This window comes from Dermacentor andersoni, chromosome 1 (genome assembly GCF_023375885.2).
Source record: "Dermacentor andersoni chromosome 1, qqDerAnde1_hic_scaffold, whole genome shotgun sequence".
Classification (NCBI taxonomy): domain Eukaryota; kingdom Metazoa; phylum Arthropoda; class Arachnida; order Ixodida; family Ixodidae; genus Dermacentor; species Dermacentor andersoni.
The window spans coordinates 183,441,232-183,459,478 of NC_092814.1; the positions used below are offsets into that span (position 1 = coordinate 183,441,232).

General features: G+C 44.7%; 1 protein-coding gene across 1 annotated transcript in view; it reads right to left on the minus strand.

The window, feature by feature from the left end:
• Positions 1–18,247, minus strand: part of LOC126547249 (uncharacterized) — a 49,515-nt gene that overhangs the window by 26,597 nt on the left and 4,671 nt on the right. Inside the window, exons 3-5 of the mRNA XM_050195201.3 lie at positions 12,683–12,793; positions 3,444–3,629; positions 2,960–2,992 (exon numbers count right to left, since the gene is read on the minus strand). Coding sequence (XP_050051158.1) covers positions 2,960–2,992; positions 3,444–3,629; positions 12,683–12,793 — 330 coding nt within the window. The remainder of the gene's footprint in view (positions 1–2,959; positions 2,993–3,443; positions 3,630–12,682; positions 12,794–18,247) is intronic.

An 18,247-nucleotide genomic window follows, 5' to 3' on the forward strand; every position in this document is an offset into this window, starting at 1 on the left:
GAAGCCGCGAACGATGCCCAAGTAGGCCTAGCCAGCTCGCCTATGCGTGAGTGTGTTCCGGACAGTGGCCGCGTTCGGCGCGACACTAAAATGTTGCAGCGTGCGGATTTGCTGCAGAGGGAGATGAATGCTTTAAAAAAAAAAAAAAAAAAACTTCCAAGTTTTTGCGTCAACGTCAGCGACGAAGCGAAAGTTGGATTTGCTCTCTCGCGCCGACGGCACTGCAGCCACACCAGTCGACGCTATCGTCAGTAGGACTCCGTGAACGCACTAATCGTTTCTCAAGCGCAAGGTGTGCGGCGGTAACATCGCAGTAGGCAAAAGCGAACGGGAATATGGCCTCGCCATAAAGATCGCTATCACGTGCGCGTGCTGCGGCGATATCACATCGGCGTGGCGCTCGACCCGCGTGAACGGCAACCTTGCCACGCGCGCGATGCAAGCCACCGGGAATCGGCGCTAAACGATGTTTTTGGCACATTTGGGTGGCCGTGGTGAGAGCGACTACATTTCTGGTGGCTTTTAGCCACTTTCACTGCAAGATAGTGCAAAATTATTTCTGCACTTTTGGTTAAAAGTGAATGTATTTCTTTTCTTTTTTCTCGTTTTCTTGAAACACCTATTTTTGACTAGCTGATATGTGCTGATTTGCAGCAGCCATACCTGTGCCTCCAAGGCAGGTAGAGCCATAGTTTTTGTTGTGGCTTATTTGTAGCTGAGTGTGCGAAGTACACAATGGTAGAAACAGATGTTGGAATTTATGCTTTAAAATATTTCAGTTATGTTTTAGATCAGACAGTAGGGAACTCAGATTTGGAACAGTGGATATTGAATTGCTATAGAGTTACTAATATTAGTTATATCAAAAAGGTATTCCTACCATTGTGTTCCCTATGTTTTCTAATGCTAGGCATGTGGCAATATCAATTTTTGTAGCGCGGGCATTATTCTCTTGTTTCTGCTAATGATGAACAATGAATCTAATTTATCTTGAGAAGTAAATGGCCTATTGGAAAAATAATTACATAATTGAAATCATCACAAGAATCTTAATAGGGTCCTAAAGTTTCATCAATATTGATGAAAAAATGAATATTATATCAATAGCAGTGTCCCCCCTGAAAAGGACTGTTGTCGCTGTTAGATACGGAACCTTTTGCCGAGCCTCCTTCGAGTTCACCAGACCACATCGAATTGCGCCACACCTAAGTAAGGAACGCAGAAGCAAATCTACCCCGTTCCCGAGGCGCGGCACGTGCAAACGAGTTGGCGTCCCCCACCTCGTGCGCCGCAGGTGGAGCTATTCACTGCTTGACTCTTCCCGAAAGTGTAGCGAGAGCCTGGCACTGTTCCAGGTAACGTGGGTCCCAAGGCAAGACAGCTGTAATGCACCTTGAAGCCCTGGCAGCAATACCCCAATCCGCCTTTGTGAAAGCAGTTGCAAACCGGGAAGGCAATAGCACAGAGAGAAGTAAGCCCTCGGACAATTGGGGCCCAAGGAGCGACCCTGTGCGCCGGGTGACACAATCGCACGGGCGCCTACCATTGGCCGAAAATGATGACACCTGAGCGGGCTCGTCGATTGGCCGAAAATGGCGTCACCTGAGCGGGCTCGCCGATTCGCCTAACGAGACACCGAAGGGCTTAAAAACCAGAGACCGGGAGCAGCAAGAGGGCATTCCTTCATTCATCTCTTTCGAGCTTCTTGCCACGGGCCGCAGCGTCCGAGTTGCTGCCAGCCCGTAATGACTTTATGACTTAATTTCTTTGTACTCTCACTGTAAATAATGTAAATAAACCTCCAGTTTTTCATCTCAGTCCTCCTCAACCTTGGCCAACTCCCGCACCCAACGGCAAGGTCCAAAATATGGGGGACAGCAATTGGGATTGTCCTCCAGATCCAACAACTGGTGGCAAAGCTAGGGATGAACCTTCGTCCAAAGAGATCCAACATCGTGTTGTTAGTGTGAAGAGAAAGCGAATGTCCTCGGCAGCTTTTCAAGCAGCTGCAAAGCGGAGGCAGCGAGGATATCCCCATCCAGATTATTCCCCTAGAGCCTTTCGAGCCATTGGCTGACAATTTCATGCATGCAGGATAACAAAATGCTTTCTTCACATGGTGGCTAGTTTTTTCCACTTATCTCAACACGCTTTTTTTGGTAATTAGCAATTTTCCGGGAGGCATAATTACTTGCCTAATCATCCAATTTGAATAATTTTTGCTTTATCTGATAGGCTCACAGGGAGTGCAGTAAGTCTATAATACCACATTTCTGCACCTTGAAACATATTGAAATTTTGAGGAAGGTAAATATATATATATATATATATATATTGTCTTGACATGGCTTACTAAGCTGAAACCGGAACTGCTGTACGGCCACTCTATCGAACCAGGCAGAAACGATGATGAGCGGGGATTTCCAGTAGCGCCACTTCATGGGGCAGCAAGGAGGCTCCGTTCAAAACAAAGATGGCTTTCAGCAAGTCGAACTATGCGCCGGTCAGAGTCGGTGCATGGTGCGCTCGATCGAGTTGGCTCAAGGAGTGTCAGAAAAATCAGACGAGAGGTTGCAAGGTGTCCGAACTTTCGGCAGTTGTTATACATTATGGTCTATGGGGAGAATGGCGGTGACGCGAAGCTGACCGAATAATCGGGCATGTCCGAATTTTTGGAGTCCGGAAAATCGGTCGGCGACTGTACTACACTGGTGAGCTATTTCTGATGCATCCACTTGTCTATAATGAAAGAAAATTGTGCACGAAGCCTCCTCTCCTGCAGTCACATATTGAAATCAATGTCATCTCCCACTAATCAACATCAGTTGGCAGCAGAACTAATGCATAACACACACTGCTTGAACTCACATTTTTTGTCACATCTCTTTACTGCAACAAGCACCTGTTTATACTTCCATCCAAGCACAGCAAGAACAAAAAGGTGACAATGACAACTCACCATAATCAACAACAAAGGATGCTGGAATATGGTCTGCGAAATAGAAAAAGACATATGTTCATTGAAAAACTGTCAATGTCACTCGCACATTTCAAACATTGCTTTCAACAGTGTGAGGCACATCAAAAACATTACTCTGATCTCTTTAGGAATGAAATACTGCCAGCAACAATTTACTATACTAGTGCAAATATATTGCTATAAAGCACGTTTACAACCAAAATCAGATTTTTCAGACTGCCTCGGGGCTGAGAAAACATTAAAAAAAAAAAAAAGAGGGCTGCTCTAAGCACAATTTGGTACAGCTGTTCCACCAATGTGCACAGCATTTCAATGCTACCAAATCATCCATCCATGAAAGCACCTCATTTACAGGCATGGCTACCTGGAAGGTGTAGGCACCTTATCTGCAACTTCACAACTACTAGCTAAGAGCAAAATTTATAGTGCATGGATGGCTTCTGCGCAATGCTGCCAGACTCACCTTCCAATCGAATCTTCTTGGCTGGAGAGGAGCCTGCTTCCCACTCTGCCTTACGCTTGCCATTGACAGCTGCCACCACAGGAACTTTCTCCTTAGGTGACTGAGACTGCTTGACAGGGCTTTTCTGCTGCTGTCCTTGTGCCTTTGATGCCGCAGATGCTTGCTTTGTGGCCTTCAGGGCTGGCACTATATAATAAATATCAGTGTCAATAAACCAAGGACTAGTGAGAAAGGTGAGCATCTATTTGCTGGTTAAACGCACATTTCCACAACCACAGCCTAGGCATATTATGATTCAATTCAAAATGTAATCTCTATGCCACTTATAGGAACACACTTGACTCGGAGCAACACGTGTGAGCGCACAGAACCATAACAAAGCCGCCATTGTGGCCCGAAAGGCGTGGCTGCTACAGCAAAGAAATAAAAAAAAACAGCAAAAGAGGATAAGCTTCTACGTCATTTCCTCCACACTTTTCTCCTAGCGTGCGGAGGGGGTAGGGGCCATAGAGTTTCTCACTACATTACCTAGAGGGAAATCTGGCGCTGCTGCGCTATGGTATGCATGGGAATGTCGGTATATTGTGACTTCGGATTGGCATCGTTCTCGGAGAGACAGGACACCTTGAAGACGCGCTTGGCAAGCACCGTTCCGTCTGTCACAATGAGTCATTTTCTACTAAAACAGCACGTCAAAAGTTGTTTTGGTTTTATTATTACGCAAAAGCATGTTTTGTTTAACTACGAAAACTTGTTATTGCGTGTACGATTATATGTTACGTAAAAAGTGACAGACGACACGGTTCGCGCTCGCTTTGAAACAGTTTGTCGTCTGTTCTTGCTTTTCTTTCCTTGGTCATGCATTGTAGGTGAGTAAAGATGTAATATGCGTGAATGGAAACATTTTATGAAGATTTTACTTTGAGAACGCGTTATTTGTGTAGCCATATCCACGTTTTAGACGAAGTCTCGTACAACTCATATAGACGGTGGCGCCAGATTTCTCTCTAGGTGTTATAGTGAGAAACTATGGTAGGGCCTCTCCTCAGTTTCCTTCCTCCATGCTTTGCCTCTATTTTGCTGCCTTGCAAAATGGCATTGTCGGCGCGGTTGAGGCGCTATCGGCGTTTTCCCGGCTCCCTTTGATGCCGCACCCGCCGCGCTCGCGTTGTTGTTGCCCCGTGCTCCGTCCGCCTCAACATGAGCTTGCGAGCTGTTCATCGCCTTGCGCTATCTTTTTTTAGCTAGTTTTTCGCTGCACGCGATGCTGGCAAAGCCCAAGACAGTGCAGATGTTCGGTGCACAAGAGCGCGATATGCTTCTTGTACGAGCATCGAACTTCCGATCTTCCGCAGCGAGTGCCGACTGCGTAGACGCTTTTCAGCGGCGGAATTGTGCTTTCGGCTGTCGCCAGTCTAAAATCCGACACACTCAGTGTGCCTGGAGCCGCAAGAGCTAATTAGAAGCTCCACAGGAGCTTTCTAATAAAAACAAAAAACACGTGTTCAACTTTCTCGGAATGGATTTTTTCGCTAGTAGTGGTGCTGGGGAAGGTGATATTTCTAGAACCGCTCTTCAAGTTTGTATGCCGTAATTTTTTAAAATTCTGTTCGTGAATGACTTTGCCAGGGGGTAACAGGCTTTTTTTTTTAAAGCTGGTGCAGTTAACTTATAATAAGCAATTAATTTTTGATGAATGTGGTCATTGCTGGCTGCATCAAATTCAAAGTTGCCTTAAAATTTTTTTTGGAGGGGAAATTAAAGAAAAGGGCTTTTTAGCCCCCTGGGATATCTATCAAGGGATCATCACAGTGAATTTCAGCTTCCTACGATGTCCTGGCGTTTCTCCAGGCTCTTCCTCAGGCATATACATGAATCACCTAGTTAGACCTCAATAACTCTGGAACTAATAAACATACCTTCATGAAACTTTGCAGTTCCTCATAGTGCGGTGTGTGAACGTATCCTGAAAGTTTCATCTGGATATCTTAAAAAATAAAAAAGGTCGGTCTTCAGGGTAGCCTCCCCCCTAAAGGGAGTCTACTGTATACTGTTCTCGATCGCGTGTGCCCCGCACCTCTTCTTGTTCACACGGGATCTAGCGGCCGGAATACGTATACGATCGCAGTCTGCAGCAGGGAACGGCAGCGCGTTTCTGTTATCACCTGTTAAAAGCATGCACTACGCTTCTAATGGCACCACGCACTGTGAAACTGATAGGCAAAGATGCTTATCGCAATAGGATTGGTGGTAATTGCTGTGAAGCTGCCGCGGTGGGCAACTACTATATACTGTTCTCGATCGCGCGCGCCTCGCGCACTTTCTTGTTTACATAGGATCTAGCGGCCAGAAAACGTATCATACCATCGCAGTTTGGCCACGTAATGAACCGGTCAAAAATGAGCGATTCATATTGGGCCATTTTTTGTGTTATTGACTAGCTAACGTTGGCGCCGGGAAAACCAGTGGAGGGCTAGTGTGGGAAAGCCTGCACATAGGACGATGTTTATTTACTTGCTACACGTGGTACGGGCAACATGCCAAGAGAGCTTTTCAACGAATTGCTAATTGCTAAGCGCAGGATATGTATTTATAACATAAAGATTTGAAAGGCAGGGTCAAAGCAATGCTTATGTTGGTAGTCGCAAACTACCGAAACTGGCTGAAAGTCCCGTGTTTTTTGCCAGCAACATTCATATTCGAAGCGTCGGAAAACGCGCGGCGGCAATGCATGTGAAACGAAACCTCGCGAAAAGCTTCGCAGCGCGGCGCCGCTGTTCGCTCCACTCGCTTGCATGTGAAACAGGCTTAAGGGGAACGCATTAACAAGGCTCTATTGTACATTCTACAAAAGTAAACCAAAGTTGGGATGATGTTCAGTACAGAGATTGTAGCAATAAAGAACAGCACAAATGACTGTGGGCACCCACATTCCTATTGAGTTAATGCAATACATGCCATTATTCACTTTCCAATAAGTACAATAGGTAAATACTTATAACACCATGAAGAGCTACATCAGAGTTGCTAAGTATACCTTATATTCTCATGCAAGGACCATGCTTTTATTCTTTTTCCCCCAATAAACTTGGGCTCAAATTTTGAGTGTTATCCATACACAAGTAAAAAGTAAATAAACTTGTATCTGCTATGAGAAACCAACATGCTTGTCGCCTTATGTGATGACTTTGGGAAGTCTTTATTTACCCCACTCAATGTCACTGGCACAATCGCATAGCTGGAGCAGCTGAAATCTGGTTCACCGCAAGCGTGCTGTTACAGGATAAAACTGTTCTTGGACATCATGCCACATGCAGGTTTGCCTGATTATTAACTACCAGCATTTTCGCGTAAAACATGACCCGAGTGTAATACCGGTGTCGCACTCCAGTCATTCCAAAGGCCTTTAATATGATGGTCTATTGAATCAACAGCAAAGTAGGTCCTGCTACACGGGCAGTTTCCACAGTTTGAATTAATAGTCCATCGTGTTGGCAGATTTGCGCAAAACTATTCATGCTCACATGAGCAAAAGGGGTGCGGCCTTCACAGTATATAATAAATCAAGCGAATTTAGTTGATTACCCTCCAAGAACTGCATTTCTTTAGCAGAAAAAGATGTCAAGGCCACCTTTACCGTTTTGAATTCCACAACGAAGCCACTGAACAGTTAAACCCTTGACACAGCCTTTGATATTGACATTTAGCCGACAATTTATGATACATGCAGGAATTCTAGAGCATTTTGCTTTATAAGCCTTCTGTGCAACATGCATCAAGGTGACCTGATTTGCAACATCGAAAATGGGACCAGTAAGCTCATTTACAAATACATTGCAATAATTTTTCTTAAGTTACCTCACTTCAGTCAGCCACAGAAACAATATGACGCCATAGCTGATGCTCGAATCCAGAGGCAAGAGCACCGCATGGGCCATTTTTTCCGGCCTGGGCCAAGCCCGGTGATATTAAACCTGGCCCGTACCCGGCCTGGGCCTGAAAGATTCAGGCCTAGCCTGTCCCAGTCTGACCCATTAGCCCTATAGCCTATACGAAGCTAGGTTAATTTCTCACTCATTGTGAAGATACTGTCATGTGATGAACGGGCACAAGGCGGTCTATAAGCTGCACCAAAGTAGCTTTTTGCCCTGCGTCCCCTCTTCCTGGCTACTTTGAAAGAAATAATTCGTTACTACCGAAACCTGCACAATCTATTCGATATGCAAACACACATATGCAATGGACAGTGAAGAAAATAGGGAGGCATCAGAGCTAGAAACTGCCACCAAAAGTGGAACAACTGCTGCTTACTCGTTAGGAAGGACGACATGTTAAAAGTTGATTTACAAGAAGCCAATTTCAGTGCATCAAGTTTATCACTAAAGTTGCCGCTAAATAAAACACAGGCATAGGTGAACACTCCTGTACTCACCGCTAGCCATTTCATCTTACTTTAGAATCACATAATCATTGCGACGTACAGTTATGGAACTCAAGGCAGTAAACGTGGCTTGAATGTAAATTTAAATAGGCTGGTCTATTGGCTTTCAAAAATGCCATAACACGTGATCACTAGAAGCTTTCTTTCATTGAAGAGAAACTGATTCGCATGGGTAACGCTCATGTGCAATCATATGTCACAGAACATTCCATTTTTATTGCTTTATTCAGCTTCATTATAATGCTGTCAACTTTTCAGTCACCAATTTAGACATCCTTGTTTTGGAATGAGCTATATTGGACTGTCTACAGTTGTATTATCACGTAAGGTATTAAGCACAGTGCATGTACATACAGCATAGGAAACAGTCTGTCAGATTGGGATATGATACGACTGTTTTACATATATTCACAGGGAACCCACCAAATGCTAAAAACATATACAGGGCTCTGACCACAAGGGCTTAGTCACTTAATGTGTGAAAATAACATTTTAAACAAACGCACAGAGTAATATTTTCCGCTTTTTTTTTTTCACATTCTTCTCGCCAATGTTGCAAATTTGCAGCATCTGCATAGGCTTAAAATGGGATGGGAATTTTTTTTTTAATTTTCTTTCTGATACGGTGCTGAAAACTTGTACATATATGTAATGTTATGTGCATATTTTGAATATTCAGTCTATGTTGTTATTTCATCTGGTTCTAATTTTATGTGAGCTTCCCAAGTTTTTGCAAAGTTTTACAAATCATCAGTTTCTTAAATTTTGATGAAGAGGGTACCTATGGCTTCTGTACGATTCAAGGAATGCAATAAAATTAACGTTATTGCTTTGCCTTACTTAGAACAAGAGTTGCGAGACTTCAAAGTTAGTCACCAGAAAAACTCTCTCAAGGTTCTTATTCAATACCCTGCAACTCGTCTTCTAGGTAAAGCAGAGCAGTAAGGTTGGTCTTATTGCATTCCTTGAATCATACAGAAGCTATTGACACCTTGTTTAGTGAATTCTAAGAAACAGATATTGTGCAAATCTTTCATGAAAATAAGATCATCATAGGAAGCTTGCATAAAATTGAACCAAAGGAGCCGAATGAAAATGGACCTTATATTCTAAATAAGCACATGACATTAAATGTATGTACAAGTTTTCACCAGTATACCCCAAAAAATAAACATTAAGAAAAGTTTTGGTCTAGGACTCACCCCCCCCCCTTTTAAGTATTTATCTAAGAACAAGTAAATTTAATTAGTCCAACTAATTATTCGATAGGCTATGGCAGAATATTTAACTCGCTTGAACAAATAGGGCAGAAAAATAATGGAAACCAGTAGCGATTTGAGCTATCCCTTAACACAGAAATTAATTTGCTGATGAATATCCCAAAATTAGCATGATACCACTTTATTTGAATGCTCTAAGGACTTGTGTAAAATTTAATTTGTTTTTATATTAAAATGACCAGCCACAAGGCCAGTGCAAAGTGGCATATCAATGACTCCTGCCCAAAATCCACATAATTTTGTATGGCAACAAAATATTGCAAACGACTCTGCCTTTAGCCATGTCTTTTGCTCTGGAAGAATGTAACTAGATGTACTGAAACTACTGCCCATAATTCCTCTTGTGGCTGCAATATGAATATGCTATGTAGAACCAAGAACAGACTAGCTTTTTTTTTTTAGACGTGTCTCCCACCATTCCTATAACTTCTAACCATTGCAATATATCTTTAAGGGGAGATGCGGGTCGAAAAACGGCAATTTTCATTAAAAAAGTCAGTTTTATGTTTTCCACTGTATCAGCAAGATTGATCCCTCCTCTTTCACATATAAAGAAATCAGAGCCGTAAATGATCGGGAAATTATAAATAAACTCGGTGAAAGCACTCGAGGTGGCAAGAAAAGGTGCAAATCTGGCCCATTTTCCAGCGCGTGATGCGTCAAATCGCGGCGTCGCAAGTCATTGGGCTTGTGCAAGGCAGTAGGCCTACGCTTTTTCTCTCCGAGGTCGGCTTTACCGCGTCACACTCTCCCCGGGAAGTAATAATAAAAATTAAATTTCTCCGCCGAAACCAAGCGCTTTCGCTGGATTTATAAATCACGTGGTGAGATTCCGGCCACGCCATTGGCTGCTAGCGCGCGGCACGGCCACAGCTCGTCTGCTCTTCCTGCGGCGCGCAGCTCTCTTGGTGTGTTTCCAGGCTTTCACGCATTTTTCTGCTCCTTGTTTCGATGGATCCCATGAAGAAACGCAGTGTTCGATCTCGAAAGTATCGGTCGAAGCACAAGTTCAAGAGAACTCGCCTCAAAGTCAAGCGGCGTGCAATGGAGACGTCCGTGGCAGCTAAGCCTAACCTCGGTGACGGCAGCGCTTCCGACGGTTCAGAGCCGGCCGGCCGCCCAAGATTCGTTGACAGCGCAGACGAATTCGTCAGTGCATCGGAGAAAAAGTTAAGAATCTTCGACAATCAAGATAGGAGCGGCGAAGAGACGGCAAGCACCTTTATCTGCGAGATCGGCGACGCGAACACACTGGTGAGCGCCGCGGTATTTCCGGCGTGCGGACGGCGCGACCTTTTTATCTGTGAGTTGGCCAAAAAACGGGAAGGACTCGCGTCATTTTCGGAGTTGTGTTGCAACAATGCAGCGTGTATTACGTCCGTTATTTCGTCAACATATTCGTCGCGGCGTGCATCTCCGGCAGACGACGCTAACCGTGGAGCGCGCAATTCGGCCAGCCCAAGAGAAAGTTTCGCCGTGAATATCAAGGCAGTGGTTGCGGCGCGCGCAGTTGCAGCTGGACACAATCAACTCGTCCAATTTTGTGAAGTTCTTGGTTTGCCAAAACCGATGCACCATAAATCGTTCACCGCCATAACAAAGAAAGTGCACCTCGCTGCTGCAAAAGCAGTGGCAGATAACTTGGGAGTTGGCTCGGAAGGTAACAGCACAGGGAGTGGGTCAGCATAGTGCTCACAAAGACTCTTGAGGCAAGAACATATGGCGCAGGTGAATTCTAAAGTTGTGCACTGGATCTACATACCCTGGCCTGCATTATGTGCAATTTTTATATAGATTTCAGTGCTACAACACAAATAAATAACTTTTATAACTTTCATTTGTGTTTTTCTCAGCTTCACATTTTTGGCCAAACATGGCTTTTGTGCACAACATTTTATGTACTTATTGTGGTCCAATCAAGACCAAATTTGGTGTGCGTAATCTTTAAGGTGTGTAAAATGCACTTATCTAGGTTTTAATGCAATCAGTTTATTTTTTAGGAATGAAAATGTTCCAATACACTTGGGTACCAGGCATGGAAACAAAGCACCAGATATGAAATTCTCTCAAAATGTTGCCTGTCAAGGGAATTGCATTATCTTGGTTATCGGCACTCAGTGGAGTGTTAGGGACAAGAAAAGCCATTTTGCACTGTTATATCATGCCAACTGCCTAGCCCAGTAGCTGCACAAACATGAACTGTTTTTCACCTATGCATGGCACTTAGGACATGAAAGCATCGAGCTATGCTAAATCTAAAAACAGATTTGGAATGAGGATATCAAGCTACATAAGTGGTACAATTTTCATTTTCCTAGCATTGATATTAAAGAAAAAAGGTTTCCGAGGAGCATCTCCCCTTAACTCTTGGTCATTCTGAATCAACTTGTTAATGTTTTGAGAGTGTTTAAATTCGTCCTTCACTTCCACTCCCAATCGCCCTAATGCGCTTGAACTTCTTTACAGGTGGGGCCGCTGTCAAACTTGGAGCGCTACCTCCCTTTAAGCTTTGCGTTGTCAGTCTCTTAATAACCTGGGAACTATGCTAGCCAGTTTTTTTATGGGCAAATCAGTTAGTGAAGCAAGGGTCATGACAGGGATAAATGTCATCCACACAAATGTAGCACGAAGCTACAGAGGAAACCCATACGGGTTTCTTTGAACACAAGCTTCGCAGTTAAGAAAAAATTTCTCCTGGTCTGGGATTTGAACCTGGGACCAACACCTTTCCAGGCCATCTGAGCTAACCAGGAGGCTAGCAGTCCAAAGGGTGAGGGCAAACTAACGAACAACTCGAAGCACTGGGACACTGAATATAGCAAATCAATTTTGCAGAATCCCGCAAAGTGGACTGTTTATGAAAGAAAAAATTCTCATCCACTCGAATGTAGCACAAAGCTAGAAAAGAAACCCATACAGGTTTCTCTGAAAGGAAAGTTTGCAGTTGAGGAAAAAATTCATCCTGGTCTGGGATTCAATTTAAATATTATGCCCGGGCCTGACCTGAACCTGAAGCTCCTAGGCCCGAACCCATGCAAAGTTCCCACGCACGTCTCTCTCTCATCACTCTCTATTATGCCAAACTTCTGTTCACAGTAAAACTCACTCGTTAGCTGTTCCAGGAGTGCAAACCACCAATATATCTCAGCCTAGTTTCCTTCTGAACGTGCTTAAAATTTCATCAGCATGAGGAACACATATTGTTACCTGTGCTTATTGAAATTCAGTTTTAGACAACCTTTGGATCATTCCGTGCAATGAGGTTACATTATCCACCGGCAAGTGGGACATTGGCCCATGTTGCCACAAAGTACAAAGCTACAAACAGTGGAGAGCACCAACCAGTAGTAAAGCACGGAAGAGGTAATGCTAAGCCTCCCAGCCTGAGGAGGAGTCGGCACCCCAGACAAATCTACCCCTCTTACCAATGTCCTCTTTCCAAATAATTAGGCCAAATTTCCATCCTGTTTCACTAACCATTCATTCATCACTGCATGTAATACAAAAAGGCCACTTACCATCCTCATCTTCAGATTCCTCATCAAGTTCTTCATCCAGTTCTTCATCGTCAAGTTCCTCATCGTCAAGCTCCTCATCGTCAAGCTCCTCATCATCTAAGTCTTCATCAGCTACACAGAAAGTGGTCAAGATAAGTAAAACTATTCGTCCACATATGCCTTAATATTCACTTAGGTACTATAAATTACTATCTGCAGAATGTGTTTAACACCACAAAGCTTCATCAGAACCTGATATCACTTTTGTCAGTTATAATAATTTAAGAATTTCGGAGAACGTGAAAACAAAAATATACACAAAATTGGGCAACACCAAAAAAGTTGCAGTTATGCACAAAAGGTCAAGCACTGATAGAAATAGCAAAGTATTCGACAACCACATGAAGTAAGATTCCGTTTTATCGCGCATATAAATTGCATTAAACAATCGATTCCTAATTAAATTAGCCAGCATGGCGTCACACACACACAGGCAAACACGAACACATCTCACTTGATCCCGAACACTCGCTAGCACAACGCTGGTGCAATGAAGAGTGCCAGCGTTGGGGACCGACCGCTTTGGGCTGCCTCTCGCTTCAACGTGTATCCGACATGAGATTATGCGACCTCCACCACTAAGCGCTTGGGGAAGACAGCACACATGAAGCGACCAGTCATCTCCACTAGCCCAAGCTTTAGACCTGCCACATATTACCTCCAAGATACGACAGCATGCGGCCCGCGTATGTACTCAGCCGTGAGGAGCCCCATGCTAGTGCAAAGCCACGACCGGGGTAGGAGACGCGTGCTCACCCGCCTCCTCCCCAACCATGCATTGATCAGACGACCTCCAACATTGGGTGTACAGGACGGCATGCATCAAACCACCATCCTTCTCACTTCACCTTCGCATGCTTCGCTTGCACATCCAGCAAACGGAGCACAATCTCCCTTTAGCGCGAATCTTGTGGTGGTGGCGAAAATTCGCCCGAGGGGTCCATATAATTGCTATCACAATAAAATGACATCAGAACCTTTTTTAGAGTAGGCAGTGCTATCACTGAACATTCAGTTGGTCAAGGGCGCAAAGAAAGGTTACCAGTCCCAGTTACCTCCTCCCTCCCTATATATATTATGAAGGACTTTAAAAGCTGCACCCCACCACTATCCGTCGTCAATCCCTGAGGAAGGAGGCGAGTTCGGTCTGAAACATAACAAAACAAGAGGGTTTAATAAATCCACTTTTTGGTTGGAGCCCTTGCTAAACTAATTGTCCCAACCTGACAGGTAATTCTGTCAAAATGTTTAATTTCCAGTTGTAATCATACACTGCAAAACTTTATCAGCAACCTTTACAGAAGGCAACTAAGTGAAGAAACAAATTGTCATACATTTTACCATATGTGTTGACACTCTGCCCGACAACACAACCAGATATTGGTCACGCTTGTCCTCTATTCCTTTGAATGAGAATAGGTGGCACCACAACAAGGGGTTCCACCAAGCCATTTCGACCCTACCACAGGTTGCTACGGGATCATTCTGTAAAGCCATTGTAGCGCAATTAAACACAAACAGAATACCGGAGGCCATGGCCATTCTTTTTGTTTTATTTGCACTAAATGGCTTCACCAAGTGTCAACAAACATGCCCAAGAACAAGTTATTTTAGGGTATCATTCGATGTCATGGCTTGTATGTGCACATTTTTTATTATGGTGAGTGAAGCATTCCAGCTGCAGTGGACACCAGGTCGTCTCACTTCCTGTTACTTTACTGGGACTGCATGAATGGGCAGAACAGTAACGAGGACGTGGCCTTCTTATCCCAAGCTTTTTTAGCCCACCCACTCATGGCACACCTGCCTGATTCAGTGTAGTAGCCTGGAATTGAGATTCAGATTGAAGCACTTCGTGCCCATAGTCTCATCAGGTCGGCTTTGAGGCCCAGCTGGCCTTCGCCGGTTAGCCCATCATGCCAAATGCATTGGCGATGAATGACAACCATCCACTAACTCGGCCCATGCCATCACTGAAGCTTCCATATCGAACACCACCACACAAGTGAAAAAATTAAAAATTAAATAGTGAAGTTTTACGTGCCAAAACCACGATTTGGTTATGAGGCACGCCATAGTGGGGAACTCCGGGATAATTTGGGCCACTGGGGATTCTTTAACATGCACCTAAATCTAAATACATGGGTGTTTTCGCAATTCACCCCTATCGAAATGCAGCAGCCGTGGCCAGGATTTGATCTCACGACTTCGTGCTTAGCAGCCATACACCATAGCCAATAAGCAACCACGGCGGGCATCACACAATTGAGTCAACAGTGGATGACAGTGAAGAAAGACAAGGTCTTCTTGGGCACATTAGAGCACCATGTGGCTTGTTGTTTAGACTGCACTACCTTCTCGATCGGTCCATATTTTTTTTATGATTAAGTAAAGCCATAATTGATGTTCCTGTTTTATGCGCACACAGTTTGAACAACTGCATCTGGGTTTCACCGCACCGCTGCTTTCGCGGTGCATTTCCGCGCTTGCTGAGAGGGAGATTGTAGAAGAGAGCACGGGCGGTCTCTGCTTTGCCTTTTTTTTTTAACCGTCTAGGTTAAGAGGAACTTAGCAACACAAATTTCACGATTATTCTGCATGGGAAACGACGGCCAAAAGGTAGAAGTTCGCTAGTTATATCTGATATGCGGTGCATAACATATCGTTATATACGGTTTTTCTCGTAGCCCTAAGTTGATACTCTGAAGCCAACTCATCATTATAACCGATGTATAGATATAAGTGGACTGCACGTCTACGATAAATCAGGATTACACAATTAAATTCGACAGTTATACCTGTAAGAGGTTTGAATAGATTTTTGACGGGATAAGATACTGAGACTGCAACGCTATGTACGCTATCTCTGGACAGATATTAAATAGTTCCAGCATTTGATAATTAAACGATTTCATGCCGTAGGGCACACTAGTTGTTGGGCGCAGCTAATTACAATGCTTTATCCGGACCTCCCCCCTCGGCCACAAGTGTAGCAAGCCGATTGTGTTTTCAAATACGGATATAACGGTCTCAAAAAACTAGGCATGATGCAAGTTGTGCAAACTGACATTTGTCACCGCTGGATCTGCCCAGCACCAGGCATTCTCCAGGTGTATGGTGAATCCTGCGCGTCGTCCACTACAGGGCGTACTGAGAAGGCACAAAGACAATCCTCGCTGTCGTAGCAAGGGATGCGTAGTGAGGAAAAGTATTATTTATGTGGCCACTCAATTAACCCTTTCGCTGTCGGACCTTTCTGGCCGTGACGCACCCCCAGTGTCGGCTTGGTTTCAGGGAACGAGCATAACAGGGAATGAACATAGCAATTTATTTTTGATTATGATTGGTATACAAATAACATAGTCAATGCAATATGCACATTCAGTGTTCTGCAGCTGTTGTTAGTAAACATCATCATCATCAGCCTGACTAACATCCGTTCAACATCCGAATCTGACGATGCGGAACTCATCTCTTCCTCGCATGAGACGCTGTCCGAGTCCAAATCCGAGCTCGGCTCGTATTCTGAATCGGAATTGAGCCACCGCTCCAATGAGCAGACAAAGGTCCCGCGTGCTCAGCCATTCGAAAGTAACCGCGCGCAGGGAGGATGTGCTTTCAGTCGCCCGCACAACGGAGAGAAACGGGACGTTGCGTGATCAAGAAGACAGAGGGAGATGGAAAAAGGCTAAACAAAGTTCGAAGGGCTTTACGTTTACTGCTGCAAGTAGGAAGCAAGGGTGCGGCGAGAGAGCGAAAGCAGCAATCGAGTCACTCTTTTCGGAGAGGCAACGTGCGTGCCGTAGCAAACATACCAACAGAAGAAAAATAAAAACCTTCAAACCAGCGGAGATAGCAGAACAACCCTTGAACCCATAACTACACGCGCGCGACGCATGATCCACCGAACGCGGAGCCACCGCGCCACTCAGCGAAGAGAAAGGGGAGAGTGGCAGTCGCACCGTACCCTTCAATACATGTACTACACAGGTCGGGGCGAATATACAAACTTGTAGAAAGAGTCAACAGATGGCGTGGCCAGTTTAGGAGCGCCAGCTTTGCGCTCAGGCGTGAAATTTTGAACGCACAATAGAGAACGTACTGGTACGTCAGTGACACTGTAGGGGGGAAGCGCGATGACGTACCGGTACGTCTGTGACAGCGAAAGGGTTAAGAAAGGAAATTTAGCTTCAGCTGTAGTTTTCTTGGACTTTCCAGCGTGCAGGCATAAGTGGCCACATTCAAAATAAGGGGGGGGGGGGGGGGCAAGTGCCCCCTTGTCCCCCCAGTAGATATGCCTATTGTCACGTGAACAGATGGCACCATTGTCACGTCACGCATAGGAAGCCTTCACACAAAACTGAGCAGGCGTGCATATGGAGGCTCTCTAGCCAAGCCAATGGGCCACGCATGACACAATCAAAGATAAATATACCTTCTCACTCAGCATTCAGAGGCATAGCTCAGCAGCATGTTTGTTGATCCGAGTGGGAATGGTCGTGAGAGCTCACTCAGCCATGGTAGGATAGTCCCATCAATCTCAAACTTGCACTCATTAAAATACCTATAGGCGTGGATGGATGGAAACTACTTTATAATCCGGCGAAGTTTAACGATCCGGGCTCAGGTCTCCCACAAGGGGACTTCCTGAGGCCTTGCCTCGTCACCGCCTCTGGGGCCTGCTGGGCTGCCCACTCTTGTGTTTTGAGGTTGTAGCTGCGCAGAGCAGACGCCCACTTCTATGCAAAAGCCTCCGGAGCTATTGCCACTTTAGCTGATATTACAGGACACTCCCACAGCATGTGGGAGAGCAATTGCAGAAATTTCTCACTTGCTCAGTTATAGAGCCCCCACATTCGACAAGCAGGGTCCAGAAATGGCACAAAGACTGGCAGCGAGACAGATGGATGCCAATTCATTCATGCCCACCCCCTGTGACCATGGCAGGCCCACTACAAATACAGAGCTAGCACGATTGCAAGGTTAGACCACAGGGCCCCCTCTAGCTATATAACTTAAGCATGTAAGCTTTGTATTGTGTGAATAAATGTCACTTGTGTATTTGGTTTTTTAATTTCTGTACCGTAGTGCCTAAACACCCTCAGCACTATGCACAGGATGTTTCATGTACCCCACTGCGGCTGCATCCCCAATAGAGCCCATCCCCTCATTTTTTTTTTTCTTTGCAAATGCTTTTTGTGTTGTGCCTGTGACCTCAAGGAAACTGGCACACGTGCACATTCTCTTTTTAAGCAAACTTGCTATGAGAAACCCTGCGTGTACCAAATGTCTCAAATCGCTAGTAGGCGAGGATGATTTATGTGTGCATGGCCTAATGGGTACAGTATGGGACGTTTGTGCCATGGCACCCAGGATCAAAGCCCACTATCAGAGATGGAATTTTCTTTTTCTATTGCAATGAGGTGACAGGAACCTACCTACGTGCCTGCTGCAAAGTGCCTGATATGAGGCAAAGAATGCTTCACATTAAAAATTATGCTAATCCAACACAAATGTTGGAATCTA